Here is a 23,024-nt window from a genome sequence, read left to right as displayed (position 1 = left end):
TATCATGGCTAAAACTGAACCATTCACTCGCAGAAACAACATTGGTTGCTATGGCGATTGCGTTAAATGTAGCACTTTACTCCCGAACCCTTGTAAATATTGCCCTTAGTGTCACTGTGGGCATTAACCCCCACACCTCCACAGACCCTTGGCAGTTTGCTGCCCCTAGGGGGATTGTCATTGCAGCTTTCGAGAGGCGATGCAGCAGCTGTGGCATTTATATGATAGCCCTGCGGTGGGTCATATGGCTTTCAAGCCGGACCCTACCCTGCCCTGCTCCACCCAATCACATTTAATATGTTTTTATTCTTGCGTCATTCGCCCGCAGCTCATCATTACACGCCATTAATCCCACTAACAAGCATCCTTCCTCTAACCAGGATTAAGTGTAATTGCACCCGCCATGTCTGTAGCATTTTCTTCTGCAATACGCCTAATCTGTCAGGAAATGGCACAAAATGCATCAAACATTTCTATTATATTTCTGGATTTGAGCGTTCTAGAGACCGGGCATTCCAGCTGCTTTCCTCCCCTTTACTCTGGCAGCTGCTCCTTCGCAGGCACAGAGTCCCCACCTGCGTGAAACCGTTTGCAGGCTGCAGACATGAGGTAGTTTACTTCAGACATGTATTTGCAGCTAGGGTTAGGTAGTATTCCAGCTGTTGAGACTACATCTCCCATGACTCTCAGCCAGGCATAAAAAGGTAATCAGTTACCCGGTTATGGCTCACACACACTGCAGGGGGCAGCACTTTACATGCTCTGGAAATTAAGTTTCTGGAAAACTTGGCCGATGCCGTCACTGTAACTTGTAATCAAATCCTGTCAGGACGCCCTCTACATCTACACCCCAAAGTAACCGGGAAACATGCAGGCTTCTTTTCACTATGCATGCGCACTCCGCCTCCCTCTGCACTTTGCCACACGCATGCGCGTTACTACCCCTATGGTCTGGTTTTAATCGCGCATGCGTTCGGTGTTCCGCAGCAGTCACCTTGCTACGCGCGTGCGCTCTTCCTTCGACGCAGTTCTCGCGATACTCTCGCGTTAAGATGGCAGGGCTCGGTTTTTTGCTGTGCTGAGGGGAATCTCGGAACCCCTCCATTTTCTGCATGTCCCGGCCCCGGTGAGTGCCCAGCGGCCATGACCGGGGAAAAGCTCCGCTCCCTGCGCAGGGGCCACAAGCCCAGCAAGGAGGAGGACCTGCTGGAGCCCGACGAGGAGGCCACGGCCGGCGGTACCATCACCCGGCTCGGCAAAAGCAAAGGTAGCCACAGGCTGAGCCGGAACCTCAACCACAACTACCAGGCCAGCGACTTCCCGCTGCACGAGAGCGTCTTTAACGGGGACATACGCCGCCTGTCAGCCCTGCTCCGGACACACAGCATCGGACAGAAGGACAACCACGGTGAGGGGGGAATGACAGGGGCGGGTGAGGTAAATGGTATTGGGGTTAAGAGGGGTGCAGAGAGCAAGGAGGGGGGGGGGGGTTAAGCGACAGGTGATGGGGGGGAGCGAATAAGAGGGTCGGGGAAAGGTGTGGTGGGGAGAGAGAAGCAGGTGACAGCGGGGGGGGGGGGGGTGTAGCCAAAGATGGTGTCTGAAGGCATTATATGGAGGGGGATGGGGGCTTGGGGTGACTGGGAGGTGCTGGGACTGAGGGTATAGAGCTGGAAAGGGGGTAATCACATCCATCAAAAGCCTCATTGTAACCATTTTGGGTTATCTAATATGTTCAACAGGGAAGGTCACTTTTGTCACTTGGATTGCTGGCTGGGAGTTATGGGAGTTTTCCCTCATACTCGGTATATTGGGAAGCAGCCGCTCCTCTCTATCTCACTGATAAAGCGGGCGGTGAACCCTCCCCTTGTTAGTGACTCGCGTATTGGTTGCTTCCTTATAAATGACTTTATGCTCTATCTTACGCGGTTTATATTTATTGGGTTCCTCAAAACCAAGATTCATCTCGAAATATTTGTAAAAAGGTTCCCCTCCATCTCCCCGGCCGGCGGCAGTCATTCTGGCAGAACCACGTGTGCTTGCGCTCTACGCATGGTGTTCATTGTGCTCAATTACGGTGCTGGTGGACCTTTCCTGGATTGCTTTTGTTAAGCAATAACCCCCGTGGGTGTTCAATGTGCGAGCCCCCCCCCCCCCCCAAAAAAAGATGGAACAGGGTCTTCAATCGGTATGTGATGGACAAGACCACCCCTGCTGGGAGACTCCTCACTGATGAATTCTGTGAACAGGATTGTAGTTTTTTTGTCTGCAAGCCGATCTCCGTTGATGGTTACGTGAAGGACAGTATATAGATCATATAGATTATAATTAAACGTTTACATGCCCTTCGTATGATAGCCAAGAGGGCTCTTTAAATTGACTTTATGCCCCCCCTTACAAATACATGGGGGATTCTGCAGAATGCCCCCAAGTGCACGTGCCCCATTCTCCATCCTCAGCTGTTACCCCCGCAGGAGACGCGTTCAGCCAAATACACCGACTGACACCTGGTGCGTTCAGCGCTGTCTGGACAAACATCGCGTGCGCGGGTGACGGGGGTCCGGCTGCTCTAAGGAGACCTCCCATGCACATATCAATAGGAGGGCTTCCCTGCCACTGATTGGCTGCTGCTTGCTGCCATTCAGTGGGGACTCGTTGCATGTTGGACCAGGCAGGGCGCTGCAGCTTCTCCCTAAGATAAGTGCTTTTTATTAGCATTGTATTTTAATAAGCATTCTTTACAAAGTTCTGCGAAATGACATTAAACGTTCCCTTTAAACACGGCGGCCGAACCCCTTCCCAGATCCAACTTCTGCTTTTCATTCATGACGAACGTTCCCTGATACAAGGCGGCTCTCGTGCCGACTTCCTCTTGGCTTCTATACAGGAGATGTTTCTCGTCTTCACTAATTTTTACTAATTTTCTGCTCCCGAGACGGAAGGGCCCCGGCTCTTGAGACGGGAATATTTTCGATCCAACTAAACTCATGCTTGTAATCATAAAAAGAAAAAAAAAAATCCCTTGTTGCGCAGCGTTGCGGTTTGTTGGCCGCGGCCCTGCGGAGCGCCTCTGGCGGGATGCAGACGGGGCGGTGGTGGCGCCAGCAGGGCCATCACACCGTACCATTCGTTGAGCTGCGATCTCTGCGCACGTACTCTCCCTGTTCCCGCTGACGTTCGTTGGCTTGTTTGTTCTTGGCAATGGGTTAAAAATTACCTTTCTAGCTCGTCATTCCGCCGCGTGTCTTTACACCGCATTCCGGCTGTTACCCGACCCGTCCGAGTGATTTATGTGAAAGGGGCATTAGGGCAGGAGTTCCCCGCTCTTCTAGTGACGCGTTTCTTATGACTTTTATTCTCGGGGTGATGGGAGTTAGCGAGGCGCTCGCACAGGGTTGATCGAAGGCTATTTTTAAGGTCTGGGCATATTGTGAGTAGCGGATTATGTCGCTTCGACTATGTTGGCTGCTTTGAAACCCTCGAGGAATCTCTGCATGAAGCCGGAGTCTCCCACGGAAGGCGTTCTGCGTGTCGGTTGGCGGCCGGATTAGTCCCTCCGCAGCCAACCGCGAAACAAACACGAACAGGTGGATAAAAATGACTGAATCAACAGAAAAAAAAAAATCCCCCTCCCTCGGCTTTTCGTGTTGAAGGGGTTCTGGCTGTTCTGTTGGCTGCACGGCCTTCGTTTGCCAAGCTTACTTTTATTTTAATTTTTGGTGGAGATGAGTAAAAAGCCTCAAGGGCCCCGCTTGCTTTGTCTGTCGGGGCCGCCGGCGGGATCTCCGCGAGAGCATCATACTCTCGCCATGTTCTGTGTTGCCTTCCCGCTGTGACATCATACTAGTCTCAATGTTGTAATGCGCTGTGATGACATCGCTGTCAGACTAAGGGTCGATACACGTGCTTTAAACTCCAGACTGGCCCCCAGGAGTTCTTGGCGACGTCGCTAAAGACCCAGAAAAAAACAAACCTGCTGAAAGCTGAGCCGCCTTCACTATCCCTTTAATTTATAGACGTGTTAAATTTGAATGGATTACTTTTTCTTATTTTATTTTAATTAAGATCTTTCTCACCCCCCAGTTAAGGCGAAGAATTAAATGTCACTTTCCGCGTTCCGGAAGTCTTAAAGCTGCCTTTTTCTCCTTTTTGGCATCTTGTTTTCGCAGCCTTTTACCTGAAATATTTATTCAGGGTCCCGTTTACTGTTTTATCAGCGGGACTTGGCATGTGGACGCCCCAGATCTGTCACCCGCGATAACGTGGCGAACCTCTTCATGCGTTCCTTTGCTTCCTCTGATCGTGGAGTTTTCTGCTCCACGTACGGAAAGAGGCGTTAATTAACGACTGCTTTGATCTCGCGACGGATCAGGACAGGAGTTAATGTCTGAATTATTTTGCGGACCCCCGCCGGCCGAGTTCTTTATGGTTCGGTTGACGGTTCGTTATTGGTCGCTTGTGTCCTAGAGATGCGTTGAGACTGAGTAGTTTCATGGAAAACCACCAAGCGGATGCCGTATCGGAATTATTGCCCCCGAATCGCTCTTTTTACTACTTTTAGACCCAGTGGCCTTCGTGTCCCCATCGTGGAGACCCTCAGGATCTCTGCACATGGACTCAGGGTGATCTCCGGCAGACCCGTCGGGCTCCAATGAGAGCCCCCCGCAGGAGACCTGTTTAGCTCCGATGCTAGAAACTCTATAAAGGCTCTAAAAATAGTGAATTTCTTTTTGTTGAAAACGCACAAACTTTGACCATGTTTCTCTATTTTCTGTCTTTCAGGTAATACTCCGTTACATCTCGCTGTGATGTTGGGTAACAAAGGTAAGAACCGCGCCCTAAATATCCATCTGCTGTTAAAGGGTAGTGGTATCGAGGGTTAAATCCTGAAGAGCCCGACATCCCGCAGTGATCTGAGCTGTCAGAGACTCGTAAAGGAATGACTTTGCTTTTTGTAAAAAAAAGTTTGCTTTAGTCATTTTAAGTAAAAAAAAAAATAAAAAAATGGCCCTTTTAAATTGTTTAATTGCTATTGTTTCACAGATAAACCCTTTTCTGTCATGACTTGTCCTGCGTCTTGGATAGTTGGACTAATTTCCGGCAGTTTATCCACTTTTAGCTATTAAATATATATATATATATTTTGCAGAATGTGCTCATCTTCTGCTGGCGCACAACGCTCCCGTCAAGGTGAAGAACACTCAGGGCTGGAGCCCCCTGGCTGAAGCCATCAGCTACGGAGACAGACAGATGAGTGAGGATTTTTACTCGCTTTTATAAAGGGCCCTTAAAGCGCGTCGGCTGCTTTTTGGATATTCTCGGTCCCGGCCTGTTGCGTATTAGTCAGGTTTTCTTTCTTGACGTTTATATTCCGCTCCCTGTGGTGCTGTACGCGGGAGCCGCCGTCTTGCTGCCTCATCACATGGTTTAAATCCCTGTCTCGCCCCAACATGTTTGTGATAATAGCTTTACAGAGACCCTGCGCGGCTGGAAACGAGGCTCTAGAGGCTAGGGGGGGGTCACAGAGATAAAACTAGAAACCCTTGCCTTAGAGGATAAGCCCCAAATGTGAGTGTTAGCTTACTGTTAATTTTTTTTTTTTTAACTGCTAACCCAACAGCTTTAAAGTGACGGCGGCTTTAATATATACAGCGGGGCGGCTCTTGTGTACACATGGAGCGGACCAGTTACAGGCTGGGTGGTTAGTCCAGGTTGCTACATCTTGTCTGTGTCCTGATTGAACTTTAGGGTCACCTGAAGCCACGCGGTCATTGAATGTCTCCCTGGCAGACACCGAGTGCAGCCTCGCCAAGGGGTTGTGTTCCTGCCAAACATGAATGAGTCCGCAAAGAGCCTTTAGAATTATTCCCTCGAGTCCCTCCAAAATAAGTTTGTTAAAAGCTGCCCGACAATGAGAACGCGTTTAACAATGTGTCTGAAAACGCAATGCTTACCCGGAGCTTTCTGAGCTCCTCTGACAGCTGTTGGTGTTTTTAGTTACAGCGCTGCTCCGAAAACTGAAGCAACAGTCCAGGGAGAACGTGGAAGAAAAGAGACCTCGCCTGCTAAATGCCCTCAAAGAGGTAAAAAATGTCCATTAATGCCCTGAACGCTCACCAGCTGCTTTCCAGAACTCCCGGGTCCTGTTGCCTTTTTTTCTGTCCTCTGCTTTGTGTTTATTGGGGTGGAGGAAATGTCAAAAAAAAAAAATAATAATTACTATGTTGCAACAATGATTTTATAATTTTCCGCAATAAAAAAAAAATTCTTACTCCTTGGCTCACTTTATGGCTTCTGACACACTCACAATTTTTCGATGTTCCTCTTTTAAAGGTGAATTTCCCTGTAGGGTGCCTCAGAAAATATCACCGGATAAGTAGTGCTTCATGTAAAGATAGTAAAGAGATGTAAACACAACATATCTGCCATTATCGCAATACTGTAATACTATATTTTTCTCCTAAATGCCCCCTATCCTCTAAAAACTGCATTAAAAGTTTTGAGATGCTAGAGCTGCTTAGCAATAGAGTCCTGTCATTCTTCCAAAAGCTCCTCCTCTCCATGTATTACATCACAGCAACCTGACTTCCCACAACCAATCAGTCTCTTTTATAAACTAATAGACCTTCAAGCAAACACCCCTTCTGCGATGTAAAAAAATAAATAAAAAAATGGCAGTGCAGAGGGAAGTTAAGAGGCCCGGCTGAAACGGTTTTTTTGGACATAGTTTTAACAAGAATGTGTTTAGCATGGATGGAGGAATAACACAAAGTATTTAGGAAAGTTTGGGACAAAAATGTGTAGCTGGGACAGCACCTTAAATCCTTGTATGTATTTATAACCCGAAATGCATGTTTTTAGGAATTGTTTTTTTTTTTGTTTTTTTTTGGGTTTTTTTTAGCTGGGAGATTTTTACTTGGAGCTTCACTGGGACTTTCAGAGTTGGGGTGAGTATCGCGATTATCCGATTAGCGCCTGCGTTCGTATCTTTGCCGCGACTAACGATCCTTCTCCCCTCTCACCCCCCCCGCAGTGCCTTTACTCTCCCGAATTCTGCCTTCTGATGCTTGCAAGATATATAAACAAGGTATTAATATCAGGTGCGTGCCCCGCTTCTCCGTACTTACGGTGGGTTTGGGGGGTTATGGGAGCTTTACTGATGCCAGTTATAATAGAAATAAGACCGTTGGAAGCTTGATTGTGTGACTCGTCTTCATCTCGTCGTTCTGGACTCGGGTCTCGCGTTCGTTTGCTGTCAGCAAATGCAATACACTGAAACTTTTCGGACGCGTCCTATGTCTGAATAATCTAGTTTCAGGAGCCACGTGTAGTATTTCGGATTCTATGGCTTTCCAGAGTGTGTGTGTGTGTGTGTGTGTGTGTGTATATGTATATATTTATTTTATTTTTTAATTGGCCGCCGCGCCGTACTCTTGTGTTGCCGCAGACTGGACACAACCCTCATAGACTTTACCGACATGAAGTGCCAACGCGGAGACCTGAGCTTCATCTTCAACGGAGAGGCCCCCCCTTCTGAATCCTTTGTGGTTTTAGACAACGAGCAGAAAGTTTACCAGCGAATCCATCACGAGGTACGGAGGGGCCGCGGCCCGCAAACCTTAATATCTGTCTGAACAGACGTCTAAGAGACAGCGTCTAGACTTTTTACCTCCTCGTCCTTATAAAATCTGCCGGTTTGGGATGTGATGTTTCTATTGGATAACAGAACTAATCAATGTTAAGGATTTTTGGAAATATATATATTTTTTCTTCTTTAGGAATCTGAGATGGAGACTGAAGAGGAGGTGGACATTTTAATGAGCAGCGATATATATTCAGCCACGTTGTCCACGAAATCCATCACTTTCACCCGGGCCCAGACGGGGTGGCTTTTCAGGGAGGATAAGACGGTACGCAACCCTCCTTCGCCATCTCGGTGTGAAGGAGCGGTGATGACTGCTGAGCGAGTCTCGGGAGAGTGGAGGTTTCACTTGACAAACAGATGGCTCTTGGCAGAAGAGCTGACATTTTGGATGTTGAGAGCCGCTTAGTCTGTTACTTGAGTGCAAATGATTAGTTATCGCGCTGTACGTTGGCTCGTGTCTTTACACCGGACTGCGTCTCACCCGCGCTTTTTGTTTTTAAGGAGCGAGTGGGAAACTTCCTGGCCGATTTCTATATGGTGAACGGGCTTATTCTGGAATCGCGGAAAAGGAGAGAACATCTGACGGAGGAAGACATACTCCGGAATAAAGCCATCATGGAGAGCCTGAGCAAAGGGGGGAACTTAATGGAGCAGAACTTTGAGGTGTGCAAAGCCGCTCGCTGACGCCCTGGCGCATGCTCAGTCTGTTTTCCATTACGATAATGGCAGGAAAAGAGCGAGACTGGGGTTTATTAGTGTTCGGAATGTAATTTGCTGATCGATACAGATTGTTTCGAGGGATTTTTGTTCCCTGGAAGATAGAAAATCACCTAAATAAAAACTAAAATATTATAAAATAATAAAATATATATATTACACACACACACACACACACACACACACACACCCCTATACCGGGAATACGTAAAGCCACCTTTGACACATACCGGCAGACACGTCCAGCAAGCAGCGGGTCAACCAGAACATGAGATCCAAACCTAATCTACCCTCCCGTTTGTCTTTTCTATAACCCAGCCTGCGCGGAGACAATCGCTCACGCCGCCTCCTCCGAACACCATCACCTGGGAAGAATACACGGACGCCGAAAACGGGAAGTACGTATGTACCGCGAACACCCGCACCCTACGTAGCCATATTTACCCCACCCCGCTAATAAATAATTAAAGAGGAAATGGGGGGATGCTTTAAACTGGAGAAAAGGGGGCTGGTGAATATGCGTTGGGTAATAGAGTGTGTGTGTGCTGGGTAATAGTGTGTTCTGGGTAATAGAGAGTGTGTTCTGGGTAATAGAGAGTTCTGGTCATTATGATTCGTTCTCTACTCAGGGCTCCTCATCTCGGAAGAGAACTCGTTTGTAAGGAGAACAAGAAAACTTTTAAAGCAACGATCGCTATGAGCCAGGATTTCCCGCTAGGAATCGAATCGTGAGTTGTGTATATAATTTTTTTATTTTTTTTTGTTATCCGGACACATGAAAAAAATGTATATTTGAGTCTTTTAGTTGTTTGTCTTGTATTCTGCGCGCTGCTGTATCGTACAATATATGAATTGGCAGGACGTAATAAATCCCAGACAGAAATGATGGATTGCTGCTCCTATGTCTTATTTCTGACTTTATCATTTTTTTTCCCTCCACATCCAAAATTAAGTGGTTTCTGGGTAAGCAGCTTTTAAACATTCTGACATCCTACATTTGGTCAGTAAAAATTCCTTTTAATTGTTCAGGTTTCCGGTTATTCCTTTGACGTGGACCTTATATTCAACCAGAAACAATTTGTCTGGAGTTCACCAGCCCGATCAAAAAAAAAACAAAACCCCATATATATATATTTTAGATAATTGTAATGATTATGCCTGTGATAAAACAATTTATTTCCCTCCGTATTACAGACTGTTGAATGTTTTAGAAGTAATCGCACCTTTCAAGCACTTTAATAAACTCCGAGAATTTGTACAGATGAAGCTCCCCCCGGGGTTCCCTGTAAAGCTGGGTAAGCCTTAGCCCGCAGCGTTGCTCCGAGGGCCGGATTACGGGTTCTGGTCTGCAGATCTTCATTCGCTTTTGCCGTTTCTTTCTCAGATATCCCTGTATTCCCAACGATCACAGCCACGGTGACATTTCAAGAGTTCCGCTATGGAGAATTTGACGAGTCCATTTTTACGATACCGGATGACTACAAGGAAGACCCCAGCCGATTTCCGGACCTATAACCGGCCCGAACTCTCCGATGGGCTAACGTTGGACGTCCACATTGTATAAGGGTCGCCTGCCGCGGTGGCCTGAGGTCTTGCAATTCAGTACAGAAATGTTCCTCTGGGTTCCGGAAGAGAGAGCTTCTCTGCCGCAGCATGTTACGGATTCGGCATCCAAGGTGGTAACGCCACGCCGGATCCTGCCGGGAATCTCCGCCGAGTACCAGTCATCCCTCACGTACCTGCAGGGAGTGCAGGACTCGCAGCTAAACCCTCACAAGCCCCCGGTGAACAACGCCGAGAGGGACTTCCTATCCACACATTCGCACTCGTTTCAAGGAGTACTTTTTAATGATTTCCTATGGCTTGATTTTTTTGTTTTCCCTCAGAAAATTATGTATCTCGTAACATTCTGTGTAAATTCTCGTTTGCCGGAATTTATGACCCCTTTTTGTTCTTTTGCGCTGAATGTTGTTCCATTTGGTTATCGCCGGCTCTGCACTTGGATGCTGAGACCGATGTGTTGCGACGTGTTCTCTCTGTGGCAAAGTTTTGTTTCAGTTTTTTTATTTTCTTTAAGTAAATGGTTTTCTTTGGTAAATAATTGTCTTTTGTACACTTATGATTTTTTGTTTTTAATTACGAAGATTCCAGTCATATTTCAAAGTAACCCATTTCGTATAGTGAGTTACGTTACCATTATTCCGCGCAGATAATTCGGCACAGTATTTAAGTTTTTGCGGCGCAAAACAAAGGTTTTATTTTTTTCTTTTTTTTTTTTTTTTTTTTTTACCCGATATTAACCTCCATAGTCTGCTGGTAGACTGGTGTATAAAACTATTACGAAAATGCTTTTAGTTATCAGATGCAAGTCTTATTAATTTTTCTCAAAATATAATTTTCTTTATTTATATGTATAGAGGGAGAGAAACAGTCACAATCCGTACGTTCTCGACGTGCGCCCCTTTTTTATTTACCGTAATCCATGTACTGTTTCCAGTATCTGCCCGTCGGTTGCCCCGGGTCAGGTTGGGAATCTGCTGCGAACACTTCAGTTTGAGGGTTTTTTTTTTTTTTCTCGTGAATTTTCAGCATGTCCCTCCCTGCTACGTTTAAAAAAATAAATAAATAAGTAAAAAAAAAATATATATATATATATATATATAATTTTTTTTTATGTATACTGTAATTATACGACGCACTGTAGGTCATTTGATACGGGCTGCACTGTTCTGTCGGGGCTTCCACTGCTTCTTTTTTTTTTTCTCTCGAAGGGAATAAATCCTTCTTTCCACGCATTGAAGAACTTTTAATTGTTTCAAATCATCACCATTGTATACGTCTTTCTACTGGAACTTGTAACATTTGGTCTTATTTTTGTAACTAGTAAATGAGTAAATAATACAGATTCCTACTGGAACCACAGCCAGAACTGGTTTAAATAAACAAAAAACCCTTTTAAATGATTGCCTGTGTCTGATTTCTGTAACATGTCTTCTAAATGACTTAGATCCTCATGTTTTAATGTTCCTTTCAAAGGATCTGTCTTGGGTTTTGCAACATAAATGCTCTAGTTTTGCTCTGAAAAGGAGATTAAAGTCTAGTTTGTCTGTGATAAGAGAGCGCTGGCGACTGACTACTACTGTGCAGAGGGCTGATTACATTTTTTTTTTAAAGATGACACAATCTGGAAGCAACCGCTCAAGTGCCCAGCATACCCTACTGTTTAAAAGTTTGGGTTTATTTAGAAATGTCCTTGCTTTTTAAAGAAAAGTACACTTTTATTGGGATCTCTTCATAGAGGCCCTTTATCCACTTCCATCACTCCTGGGTTCCAATGGCCCTTTATCACTCCCATCACTCCCGGTTCCAATGACCCATTGTGTTTGCTGATCCAAGTTTACATTTCAAAGGCTAATTGATGGTTTCATGAAAAACAGCTCAGTGACCCCAAACTTTTGGATGGTCGTGTAAGCCTCAAGCGGTTCATGGATACATGTTTTAGGATGTTCTAAGCCTAGAGAGGATAGCATCTGGCACTCAGTAGGCTGGGGATAATGAGTGTTGGGTTCTGCATGTGCTGTCCCTGGTGTGATTACTAATACATAATTACTCAACAGATTAATGTTAATTACAAATCTTTGCCTGCCCAAAAATAACAGTATTTATATCAACCCATCTCTAAACAGAAGTTATATGGAAAATAAATGATTGACAAGCTATTTAAAGAGAAAGCATTCCAAATCTAACATACACAAGATAATTCATAATGATCAGATCTATTTTATGCCAGAAAAAAAAGGAAAGCTTTTGGGATTATTACCCCTCATTTTATAATTTAGGAGATAAAATTATTGAACGGATAAGGATCAAAGACTACCTGAGAAGCATTAAAGTTCAGTCCTTCATTAAAGACTTTGTACAGACTTAGCGACTCAATCAACTTACATTAAAGCCCCAGGGCCTGATCGATTTTAGAAATGAGTTATTTCTATAATTATCCACAAGGATCAAGTTGGCTTTGTCAAGGGGAGATATGAACTTAATAGTAGGGACAACACTGAGAGAACAGATCCCATCATTGATGGTTTTATTAAAGGCTGAAAACATGTCCTTCCTATTAGATATTAGTTGTCTAGGGCTTTGTGGAAAGGGTTAATAGATGCCAATTACAGAATTATAAACCATTCCAATAGCCAAAGTATTCCAGGCTTTAAATCTCAATGGTTCAATGTCCACAATGGTACAAGACAAGGATGCCCACTAGCTCCTCTTTTGTACATTATGAGCCTTTGGGGATTACAATTCAAAATCAACCCACTATTAAAACTCTTATGATTGGTAATCGTGAATATAGAATATACGAGCTTGTATTGTATGCCGATGATGTATTGCCGACTTTAACGAGTCAGTGACCTCAGTATTGGAGGAGATAAAGATTTACGGTTAAGTCCCCAGTCCTGAGTGTTTCCGCATCTTTGAGCTCACGGATAGAATTTAGACTTACTCGGTTTCCTATGCCTTTTTCCACCCGGTGCACAGCATGATTCGGCAGCCCCTCTCCTCCCTGCATACCCCACCATTAACCAGCCCCTCTCGCCCCCCCGCATACCCCACCATTAACCAGCCCCTCTCGCCCCCCCGCATACCCCACCATTAACCAGCCCCTCTCGCCCCCCCGCATACCCCACCATTCACCAGCCCCTCTCCCCCCGCATACCCCACCATCCGGCAGGCCGTCTCCTCCCACACATAGTACTATTTGGAAGCGCCTCGCTGTCATTATGAATGGGTGTCAAAAGACAGACCCCCCCCCCCCCTTCTAAATATAATTTGTGTCACGGAATTATATCCAAAGACACTGAAAGGTGGGAAATGTTTCTGTCCGTGTGTAAGAACATGTAACACAGCCTAATCATGAAAGGATTAATAGATATATTTAGACCACTCGGCTTCCCGTTGCTCCGTAAAGGGTTTGTGTTGGGTCTGCATGCCACTGGGATGGACGGGAGCCAGCAGGGTCCAATTCTGAGGCGAACGTAACCGGCGCGCATGTCCCGCCACAAAGAAATCAGGGAGGTGGCTTTTGCCTTCTTCCTGCGCGTGAAAAACATTAGGCGGCTGCCTTCTAAACGCATCCACTGGAACGTTTAATGAGTATTTTCCAAACCAAATATAAGTTATAGATTTTATTATCAAAGTTTCTTGTAAAACAAGATCTGCAGAACTGTACATCAACATGGCACAGATTGTAACCTAAGACTTGTTTTATTTGGTAATTAACAAAATCGAAGCCTCTGAAACTAACATACCAGCTATATTCTGCGTATTCTAGCACGGAATCACTATCGGATTGCTACCGAAATGATAGTGAACACAAATGCACGTTTATAGGTCTCAACACAACCGTGGAGCTTTGCTCTTAATCTTAAAACAAAAAAAAAGGAAAAAAGCAAAGTTCAGATTAAAAACACGTAATTTCTGGTGTTATGGGGGGAAAACCCAAAACAGGGAAGGGGTTAAAGTGGTGACTCCGTTTAAACCATTGCAGCACTGTCGCTGAAAGGGTCAAGAGCATAAAAACATTCCACAATACAGGAAAAAAAAAAATATGTTTTTTGATATTTAATATATCCTGAAGATCATCGAACAAAAACAGAACTAAATGTTAAGAGGTCGTCGCTGCCTTCAAAGGGGGGGGGGGGGGGTTAATATTTAAGCAAAACAAAAGAACCCACAAAATACTCTGCTGTACAGCCATGAAACCTACGCTAGGAGGATGCGATTATAAAACGCTGCTGCCCGATTTACCGGCTGCCGGTCACATTTAACGTGCAATCAGTGTTATTTCCTACGGAAGTCATTTAGCACACAAAGAAACCGCGCAACTAAACAGCAAATCAGACAACTCATGCAGCAAATCTGGGGGGACGGGGGAGCTTTCATATATATATTCATTTTGTGGAATTGTGCCGTCCGTGTCACGCGACCTCTGTACGGATCGAATAAAAGCTGTTACGTTTTGTACAGCAAACAACAAGCTCGGTGTCGTATACAACCAAATAATAAGCAACATCTTAAATAGGAAGATCACACAGGGGGTGACACCGGCCCTCGTCTCCAGTAACGCCTGCTGGCCGGACGCTCAGTCGCTCATGTCCATGTCCTCCTCGTGGTGGTCGTCTCCGTTAACCTTGGAGTCTTTCACCGAATCGCCGCTCCCTCGCTCCAGTCCGCTCTCGCTCAGCTGAGTGGGACTCGCCTCGGTCACCATCATCTGCTCCAGCTTCTCCTTCTCGCTGTCGTAACCCTGCTCCTCTTCGTCGTAGTCGCGAGTCACCTTCTTCGCCAATAAGAGGAAAAATAAAAGAAAACATAAGCCTTGATGTGAAAGAGCGGCGCCAGCCCAGGACCCTCCAGATGAGAAGCCGAGGGGAGAAATTCCATTTATAAACTTACTTTCACATCCTTTTCACTTTCTGATCTCCTCTCGCGATCTTTGTCCTTGTCTTTGCTTTTCTTCTTTTTACTTGTGGATCGTTCTCGCTCATCTCTGTTCTTTTCACGATCCTTATCCTTCTTCTTTTCCTTTTTATGTCTAGAATAGAATAGAATAGAAAAAATTTGAAGGTTACCCACCTCTCCGTGACATTAATCAGGCAGCAGTGCCGGGTATCCGCACATAGTTACATAAATAAGGTTGAAAAAATACCTAAGTCCATCAAGTTCAACCCTAACCTTCCTACTCCTGATCCAAAACGAGGCAAAACCCCTGAATTAAGCTACTTCTGATTCTTCGAATTCTGCCATCAGGGGGAAAAAATTCCTTCCTGACTCAAAAAGGCGATCGGATTTCTCCTTGGATCAAGAAGCTCTAAAATATTAATGCTGTTCTATTTATAGCCCTGTATAGACCCCTTTTGAAGGCATCCAACGTATCTGGTAACATCACCCCCCCCTCGCTCAAGCATTATGTCATTCTGATGGACATTCCCCTGCCTTCAAGTTCGCCAATAAACCCAGGGGGGCCTCATCGTGCCGTTGGCACATTTTCTAGGCTGTGGAGCCAGGACTCAAACGGGGGGGGGGGAGGGGGAGAAATGCTCTGGAGTTTAGGGACAAAGAAGGATTTTAGCAAAACACTATTTTAGGGGGGGCTTCCATGCATTAGTGGTCACAGGTATTTGTCTGTTAGTATAAATACCTTCTGGGAGACGGGGAGCGGGACGGCTTCCTTTTAGGAGATCTCATCTTTTTGGGAGACCTTGACGCGCTTCGGCTCTTTCTCCTCCTTCTGTCTCTGAAATAATAATAAAAAAATGTATATTTAAAAAAAAATTGCGCCCAGTCAGCACTTAATGCCATCACTGCGCTGATACAATATGTTCGGGTCTCATTTAAAGTGGTAACGCTGCCAAGGATTTATCCGCGGATTGCAAAGTACCTGCTTGTGCTTCTAGATCGCCTGGTTGTGCTGTAGCTTTTAGGTGGGGTTTTCGAACGCTTTTTTTCTTTTTCTTCTCTCTTTTTCTCTCTGAAACAAGCAACGCAGATTTGGTAAGTTTTATTATTCTAAACACCTATAATGACGTCAGAAGCAATACGGATTCCAGGTAATCACGCCCCGGCCGGAAGACAAGTCACACCGACGGATACGTTAAGGAAGCCGATGGCCGCGTACCTGGGCTTCGACGCACTGCGGGATCTCCGACTTCGCTCTCTGGAGTGAGTTCTCCTGCGTCTCGGGCTCTTGGATCGTCGCCTGCTTCTAGACTTTGAATGCGATCTCCTTCTTGATCGGCTTCTAGAACGCCTAACAAAACAGCAGATTAGTGCATACTAGAAAAGACCAAAGTTCTCGATGCCTCACCTACAGAAAAATTAATTACAGAGAGAGGGACTCCTGGCGTCACACCTGTAACACTAAAGAGAATTTACTTAAACATCCCGTACATCATGCCTCTGATTCTCATTATCTGCAATAATATATTTGTAATAATGGAATCTGAAATCCTGAGAAAAGTACATTTAAGACTGCTGCCCCTACGAGACACACATATGATTTTTTTTTTTCTTTAAACATTTTGCTTATTTTAAGTTATGGACACCATTATATGGATTGGATTTGTTTACAATGTGTTAGAGACCCACTTTACATAGACAAACAAAGAATGTTTATAAAGCTGGAAAGAAAAAGTTAAAATGACTGTATATTGTCGGAAATCCTGGTGACTGATTAAATGTGGTTTCTGAAAACGTTTAAAGGGCAGAGGTTGGGCACAGAACCTGCTTTTTCTCCTCTGATATTTTGGGGTTCAGCACCCGTACCTGTGTCTGGAAGAGGAAGGCGTCCTTCTGCGTCTGGATCGAGAACGCGATCGTGAAGAATGTTTTTTGCCTTTATCATCTTTCTTGTCTGCAAAATTCAGGAAGTTTAGGTTGGAAGCTGAATTCTAAAATTTATGGTGTAAAGAAAAAGAAAAAAAAAAAAAAAAAAAAATGTACCTGGTTCGATGGCAGCAGAAATGAGAGACTGCGCCTCCCGCACTCTTTTCATGGCCTCCTCGATATCTTTATTCGAGGTGTCTGACTTCAGAGCCGGAGACACCAGACCCGCCGTCACATGGTTCAACCTAACAGACAAATGTATCACTTGTTGATTTTTTTCCTTAAAGACCTAAACTTAACCCCTTCATGTCCCTTAGGGCATACATGTATGTTGCAGAAGGGATCTGATTGACCCTCTTGCTGGGTGTACGCAAAAATAAATAAGTGAAAAAACTTATTGGGAGCTCAGCGATTATACATTTTGGATAATATCACTTGACAAGACATATCACCAACGGATCTCTATCCATACTGCGCTTGGGACAACAACAAAAAATAAAAATATATATATATATATAAAAATCAAATCACCTCCAAACCCCTTAAAGCCAGCAGTATTAATAAATGTACATATTACTGTACTAAATATATGGTAATATGTACATATAAAAATATCTATGCGAGTGACTATTCAGGAGATGTTGCTGAGCATAAATTGAGCTGTGACATCTAGACAAATTTGCAAAAAATTGATTTTTTTCCTAATTTAGTATAGCTTTGTTTTTTTTATTAATAACTACTATTTATGTTTTACGCTTGGGCGCATTAGATATCACAAAGGGGAAACAGTTCGCAAACATAAGTCTTGTCGTAAGACGTTGAGAACATGCATTAGGTAGGTTAGTTAGGGGCCCCCGTGACATGTATGCCAAGGGTGGAAACTAAACATTTGTAACTATACTTTGATCCATACATGCGCAGTATTGGTGTGTTATTTAAACCCAGGAACTCTGTCACACAGACATAATACCAGACAGGGTAAAATGATCTTTTACATTTACAAAAAGGAATGGAACTGTAACCTACTTAGGATCAACGGTGGTCATAAGTTTCAGAAGCTGATCTGCGGCCAGAGACTACAGGGGAGAAGAAAAATAAAAATGAATGAGGAAAAGAACCACGCAAATCCTAGAAGAAAATCAGCAGAACAAACGTATGGGGTATAAAGCACAGTAAAATGTTGTTATTCTTCAGAGAAATAGATTTCAAGATGAAATGATTACTTATTTTTATGGGATACATATTACGCAAAAAACACAAAGATCCTTCCGTAGATCCACATATTGCTGTTAAAACAGGGTAATAAAAGCATTTCTACCATACAAATAAAGTTATAGAAAACCAAAAACGGACCAAAAATCTGTTAAAAAATAAATAAATCTAAAAGCTTCCGGTGTGCATTTTTTTCTTAGATCATTTATTTCTGTCTTTATGTCTCGGCTGTCGAAAGTCACAGTATTAATGGATTAAAAAGTTGCAGATATGCCTCTTTTATATACAAAAGCAATTCTAATGCTTCAATGGTTTGCCTAATCATTTTCTTAAGTGTGAAAAGGAAAGTTTACTGGCTCTTTAAGGCACACACTGGGATGTAATGAGAAACACGCTGGACTCCATAACACTTAACGCCTGAAGTTGGTACAGACATGAATTCAGTACATCTGGAACCCCTGCTGTAAAGAAATAGTGTTAACAGCGGACGTCCTGATGACCAGGCAGTCTTTAAGCTAGCAATCTATTGAAAAATCAGTGGTATGATAAATACTTGTTCCAGTAGAGCCGACGGGTTGATCCTATAATCTGGAAACGTATCCAAAGCGAGCGCCGACAGTACCTGTGAGTTTAGGCTCGCTCCTGGAAGCGTAAGGGCTGCAAGAGTTGGATCGAGAGTAGGGGCCCCCAAAGCAGCGAGAGGAACGGCTCCGATCTGCGGAAATACAGAGTGTCAGAAAAATCAGTGCGGAAACAGGCAGAGAATTGTCAGAGAGCTATGGGGAAGCCGGGATCAGACACAGGTCTAAACTACACAACTCTGAAGATGGAAGTCATTTTATAATATTGATAAACTACTAGAAGACGACCTGTGGAACAGAACTGATACTCCCCAAGTGCCTGGGATGGAGAATTTGCTCATTAGGGGGTCTCAAAACAATGCTCCAGGGATGGGTTTTTAATGAGACGACTTATAGCCACCATGGCCCTTACAGGCACTTAAGCAGATGACAGCCAAATGCCCCCTTAGTAAATACATGGAGAGGTTTTGAAGAATCCCCTGCTATGCATTTGACGACCCCGCATTTCCTAAGCTTGCCCTGGCATGTGAGCGGTATACTCTGCGCCGGTGAGTAAAGCGAGAGCTTTACTGCCCCCAACGTGCTGCGAAAACGGGACCTGGAGGGGGAAACGGCACCAAAGGTTCGATATTTTTACCTAAATGTATATTAAAGGCCTTGAAGAGTAAATTAATACACAGGACATCGCAAGTAATATCTCACAGAGACGACGGGTGAGGAGGGTCCGGCCATGATTATATTTAGCGTGTTTCCCACTAGTAGTGGAAGAAAATGTATGCCTCGGATGGGGTTTTTTTTTTTTGTTTTTTTTTTTTAATATTTGGGCACTGAGCTGGTACTTAGGAACTAATGAAATGAATAAACTGTCCATTGATAAGTGGGGCGCTCTGTACCTACCTGACCCAGTGGGTTGGGGGTTGGCAAAAGCCCCCCTCCAGGCAGCAAACCGGCCACTGCATTGGCAGGAGCGACTAAAGACAGGGCCTTTGCTTCATCAGGAATGATTCCTACAGAGAAACGAGCTTGCGTTAGAAACAACAACTTAAGGAAGGAAAAAAAAACAAAAAAAAAACAAACAAAAAAAAACCACAAAAAAAAATGAAAACACCCAGCATTGTGTTCCCTGACAGCACATATTCTGGCCATCTTTATCTAGATCTATAAAGACTTCACCATTAAAATGTATTTCAATCCATTCACTAATCTTTAACTGTTTCTCTACAAACAAAAAAAGGTTAAAAGGTTCTAAGTGCAAAAAAATAATGAAAATCAAACGAGAAATTATTCCACAATACACACTACTTGGTTTTGTGTGAACGCTGCCGGGATTTCATCACCTGTACTCGATTTTTAAGTCATGAACCAAACGTATGCAAGCACAGACGGCTCTCCGCTGGTGTAATCTCAACTTTCAAAAGCTGTTTTATGAACAACGACTCGAGTCGGCTGCTTCACTATAAAGCACACAGAAAAATGAAGATACACAAGACAAAAAGAAGTATGATTTAGGAGTTATTCAAACGGAACAGTTTGCCATCTCTGCATACCTACCATACCCGTGTGTGAGAAAGACGCTCGCTTTGAGTGCTGGTGTGTTTGTGTGTGGGGGGGCGTTATCCGCTAAATAAGGGGTCTTTACTGAAGGTCTTTTTGAGGGGGTTGCCGGGAGTCTTTTTACCATACGTTCCTTACCTGTTCGAGCTCTAACAGCCATGCCAAGGGTGGGTTAGCAGCAGAAGACAGCTGAATTAACCTTAAGGGGGTGAGGGACCGGGGGTCATTATTTATAACGTACCCCAAAACAGCTGCTAGATGTAAGCTATCAGCTGCCGCGGCTTATGCCACGTTAGAAAAGGTCACACAGTTTCTGCCATAATGTGGATCGTCACGCTAGGTTGTAAAGCGCGTTAAATCCATTATGTGAGAAGATGAATACGATCTCCAACGGGGAAATGCAATGTAGTAAGTTCTAAAGGAAAAAGATGTAGCTGTTTTGTGCCCGTGCCCTCCCAAAATCAGATGAAAACTGAAACCCCCGAAACAGAAAGGAAAAAGAAAAAAAAGAAAAACTAAAATAAAAACTACAGATTTGCAAATACCAGTAAATTGGTCTTGACTGTGCATTAAGAAACTGCATGTCATCATTAAACATAGAATTTGTACAGGGCACTTAAACTGGATAAACTGCAGAAGAAAACGGTTGAGTGGCATTTTCAGCTGGGCCTGGTATAAAGTTCAGGCTGAACCAGGGGAAAGAACTGTAAAACACAACAACAAAAAAAGAAAAACCACTGTTAAATAAACGTAATGGCTCCGTCCACCTACTCTGAGAACGGCAGATCTTAAAAGTCAAACGCCTATCGCGCTGCAGGGGGTCGTGAAGGCAGGGGGTCGGGGGCGACGTGCGTCCGCTCTAAATATATATTACATATATATATATGCCTTAAATGCGTCTATGGTAAATCTCACGGAGGGGGGAGGAATAATCTTGCATGCATGTCTCCAAAGACAATATAATAATGCTCAATATTTCGGCAAAAAAAATATATTTTTCACTTTTAAATTAACTTATCTTGAGACAGCAGGTTTTTGGTTTTTTATCATGCACCATTTGTTTCACATTTCAATTAATTGAACTAAAAAAATTAAATTAAAAAATATATATCTATATATAAATAAAAAAAGCAATGAGGACCCTCACCGGATAATTTTCATGCGTCAAGTTTTTTTTTTTGTATTTTTTTTTTACGCTGCCGCTTTGTTAGAACCATGAAATACTGCTTGGATGTGGTGAAATGAAAGAAAAAAAGAAAAAAAGAAAGAAAAAACAGACAAAAGAAAAAACATTAACCAGTAAACCTACAAACCTACAAACCTGCCCAAAATCTATTACGCATACATACAGTACATAAATAAATTACCAGTTACCCTAAAACCTGCGCAAAGCCATACATTAATAGAAATGGGGGGAAAAAAGGTGAGATGTGGAAATTCTCAAAATGTAATAAGCATTAAACTGCAATGACCCGAAATTCCTGTTTCATTTGAAGTAACGGAAACCTTGTTAAAAATGTTTTAGGGCATAAAATGCAAGTATCGGTCTGAACGGAAAATAGACACGTCTATAAACACACAATAAATTAATTTATGCTATAGATACAGATGCAGTTCGATTACCAGGTGAAACAATGAATTTCCAGGCTCGTTTGGGGATTAAAGACTAATTCTGATGCAAACTGGTAAAAACAGTGCAATTGGCATAGCAACCAAGAGAGTGTTTCTGCGGACTGCAACTTTTATCACTTTGCACCATATGTACATATATTTCCAGAAAGCCTGTTTGGATCTTGGATTGAATAGCTGCTCACAAAGTGTGTTTAGTTATTAAATGTCGAACGCTCAACTTTACGTTAGGACCGTGCCTTTGGCGGTGCTCCCGGCCCGATGGACGGCTCGTGGTGCTGAGCATAGAGGATGGAACTCGCGCAAGCTCAGTAGCCAAAGGCTGGCTGGAGAGTCACAGCGGAAGAGCCTTTTACCTTGTTTTAAAAGCTTGTACAGGTTGAATGCCAAATCAATAGCATAATGACATCAAAAAGCAAATCCCGTGCTGCCGAGACCCCCGTTATTCCTTTATTACCAAGAAATTAACCAAGGAAGGGTGGGAGTCGGACACTTTGTTAGTAAGCTTTAGGGGGTCTGCTTTGCAGTGTTGGTTATAAGTGGCTAATAGAAGCGGTGAGCATAGAAATATATCAGAAGCCCTGGACTGAAATACTAAAGCCCTGGCCATCGAGCAGCTGCTTATTGTGTGATGTGGGCTTCGAGAGGCAGTAGTGAGTGCGGCAAGCAACAAATAAGCTGGGATTACAGGGGAAGCGAAGACCACTGAACATCAAACTTCTAATACTGAACACCAGAGAAGGCAAAGGGCCAAATGCAATATGGGATAGTCCCGCTCCGGGGCCACGCAAGGCGCTAGTTACTGAAAAGTTTGGTAAAGGGGTCTCCACGGGGGACTGAACTTGGGAAGTGACTGAGGGGCCACTAGGTCTGGGCTCAATAATATATGGAAGCATTAGCTTTCGTTGAGCCATTTGTCTGCTTGTATAAAGACCATGCTGCCGCAGTGCGATTATACAGCTCGGCACATTTCAACATTAGAAGTTTACTTCAGTTTAATCCCCTTCATTTCCCAAAATGATAAGATTCTCATGAACATGTATTATTTAGATAGCACATGGTGACCAGTGTTTAAACTGGACACCCCCCATCACCTGGACTATCTGCTGGTAATCCCAGACAAACATGTTTCTTTCCCATAGCTAGCGCTTTAAAAGGGTGATGATGTTTCTCTGTTTCTGGGATTCAACCCACATCACACCTAAGTTGTCGTGGGGTAAAAAGATACAGGTCTCCCCCAGGAGACGTGGTCTGCCCCCACTTAATGTTCAAAAGAGAGTAAGATGGGTTACATTAAGGCT

General features: G+C 43.9%; 2 protein-coding genes across 3 annotated transcripts; one reads left to right on the top strand and one right to left on the bottom strand.

Annotated features, from left to right (window-relative positions):
• The first annotated feature begins 1,143 nt into the window (after nucleotides 1-1,143).
• LOC149276065 (ankyrin repeat domain-containing protein 13C) lies at nucleotides 1,144-9,877 on the top strand. The gene is made up of 13 exons (XM_089503950.1): nucleotides 1,144-1,408; nucleotides 4,783-4,824; nucleotides 5,150-5,254; nucleotides 5,998-6,083; nucleotides 6,902-6,947; nucleotides 7,034-7,100; nucleotides 7,448-7,592; nucleotides 7,779-7,910; nucleotides 8,147-8,308; nucleotides 8,681-8,760; nucleotides 8,992-9,090; nucleotides 9,557-9,657; nucleotides 9,747-9,877. The coding sequence occupies exons 1-13, from the start codon at nucleotides 1,144-1,146 to the stop codon at nucleotides 9,875-9,877; spliced, it is 1,461 nt and encodes a 486-aa protein (XP_089360076.1).
• Nucleotides 9,878-14,504: 4,627 nt separating this feature from the next.
• On the bottom strand, nucleotides 14,505-17,793 carry LOC149276064 (uncharacterized). Of its 2 annotated transcripts, none has more exons than XM_089503948.1 (8): nucleotides 17,774-17,793; nucleotides 16,865-16,992; nucleotides 16,688-16,775; nucleotides 16,041-16,172; nucleotides 15,804-15,893; nucleotides 15,564-15,659; nucleotides 14,819-14,957; nucleotides 14,505-14,702 (listed from the first exon to the last, which is right to left on the bottom strand). In XM_089503948.1, exons 1-8 carry the CDS (start codon nucleotides 17,791-17,793, stop codon nucleotides 14,505-14,507), a joined length of 891 nt encoding a protein of 296 aa, XP_089360074.1. The 2 variants fall into 2 exon arrangements, with proteins under 2 accessions (XP_089360074.1, XP_089360075.1); XM_089503949.1 differs by having other exon boundaries at nucleotides 14,505-14,699.
• Between the last annotated feature and the right edge of the window lie 5,231 nt (nucleotides 17,794-23,024).

The sequence above is a fragment of the Sceloporus occidentalis genome, unplaced genomic scaffold, assembly GCF_023333645.1.
Source record: "Sceloporus occidentalis isolate IW3139 unplaced genomic scaffold, rSceOcc1.0.p SCAF_249, whole genome shotgun sequence".
Lineage (NCBI taxonomy): Eukaryota > Metazoa > Chordata > Lepidosauria > Squamata > Phrynosomatidae > Sceloporus > Sceloporus occidentalis.
Note: the sequence above shows the minus strand (reverse complement) of the source record. Positions and strands in the feature narration are given on the sequence as shown.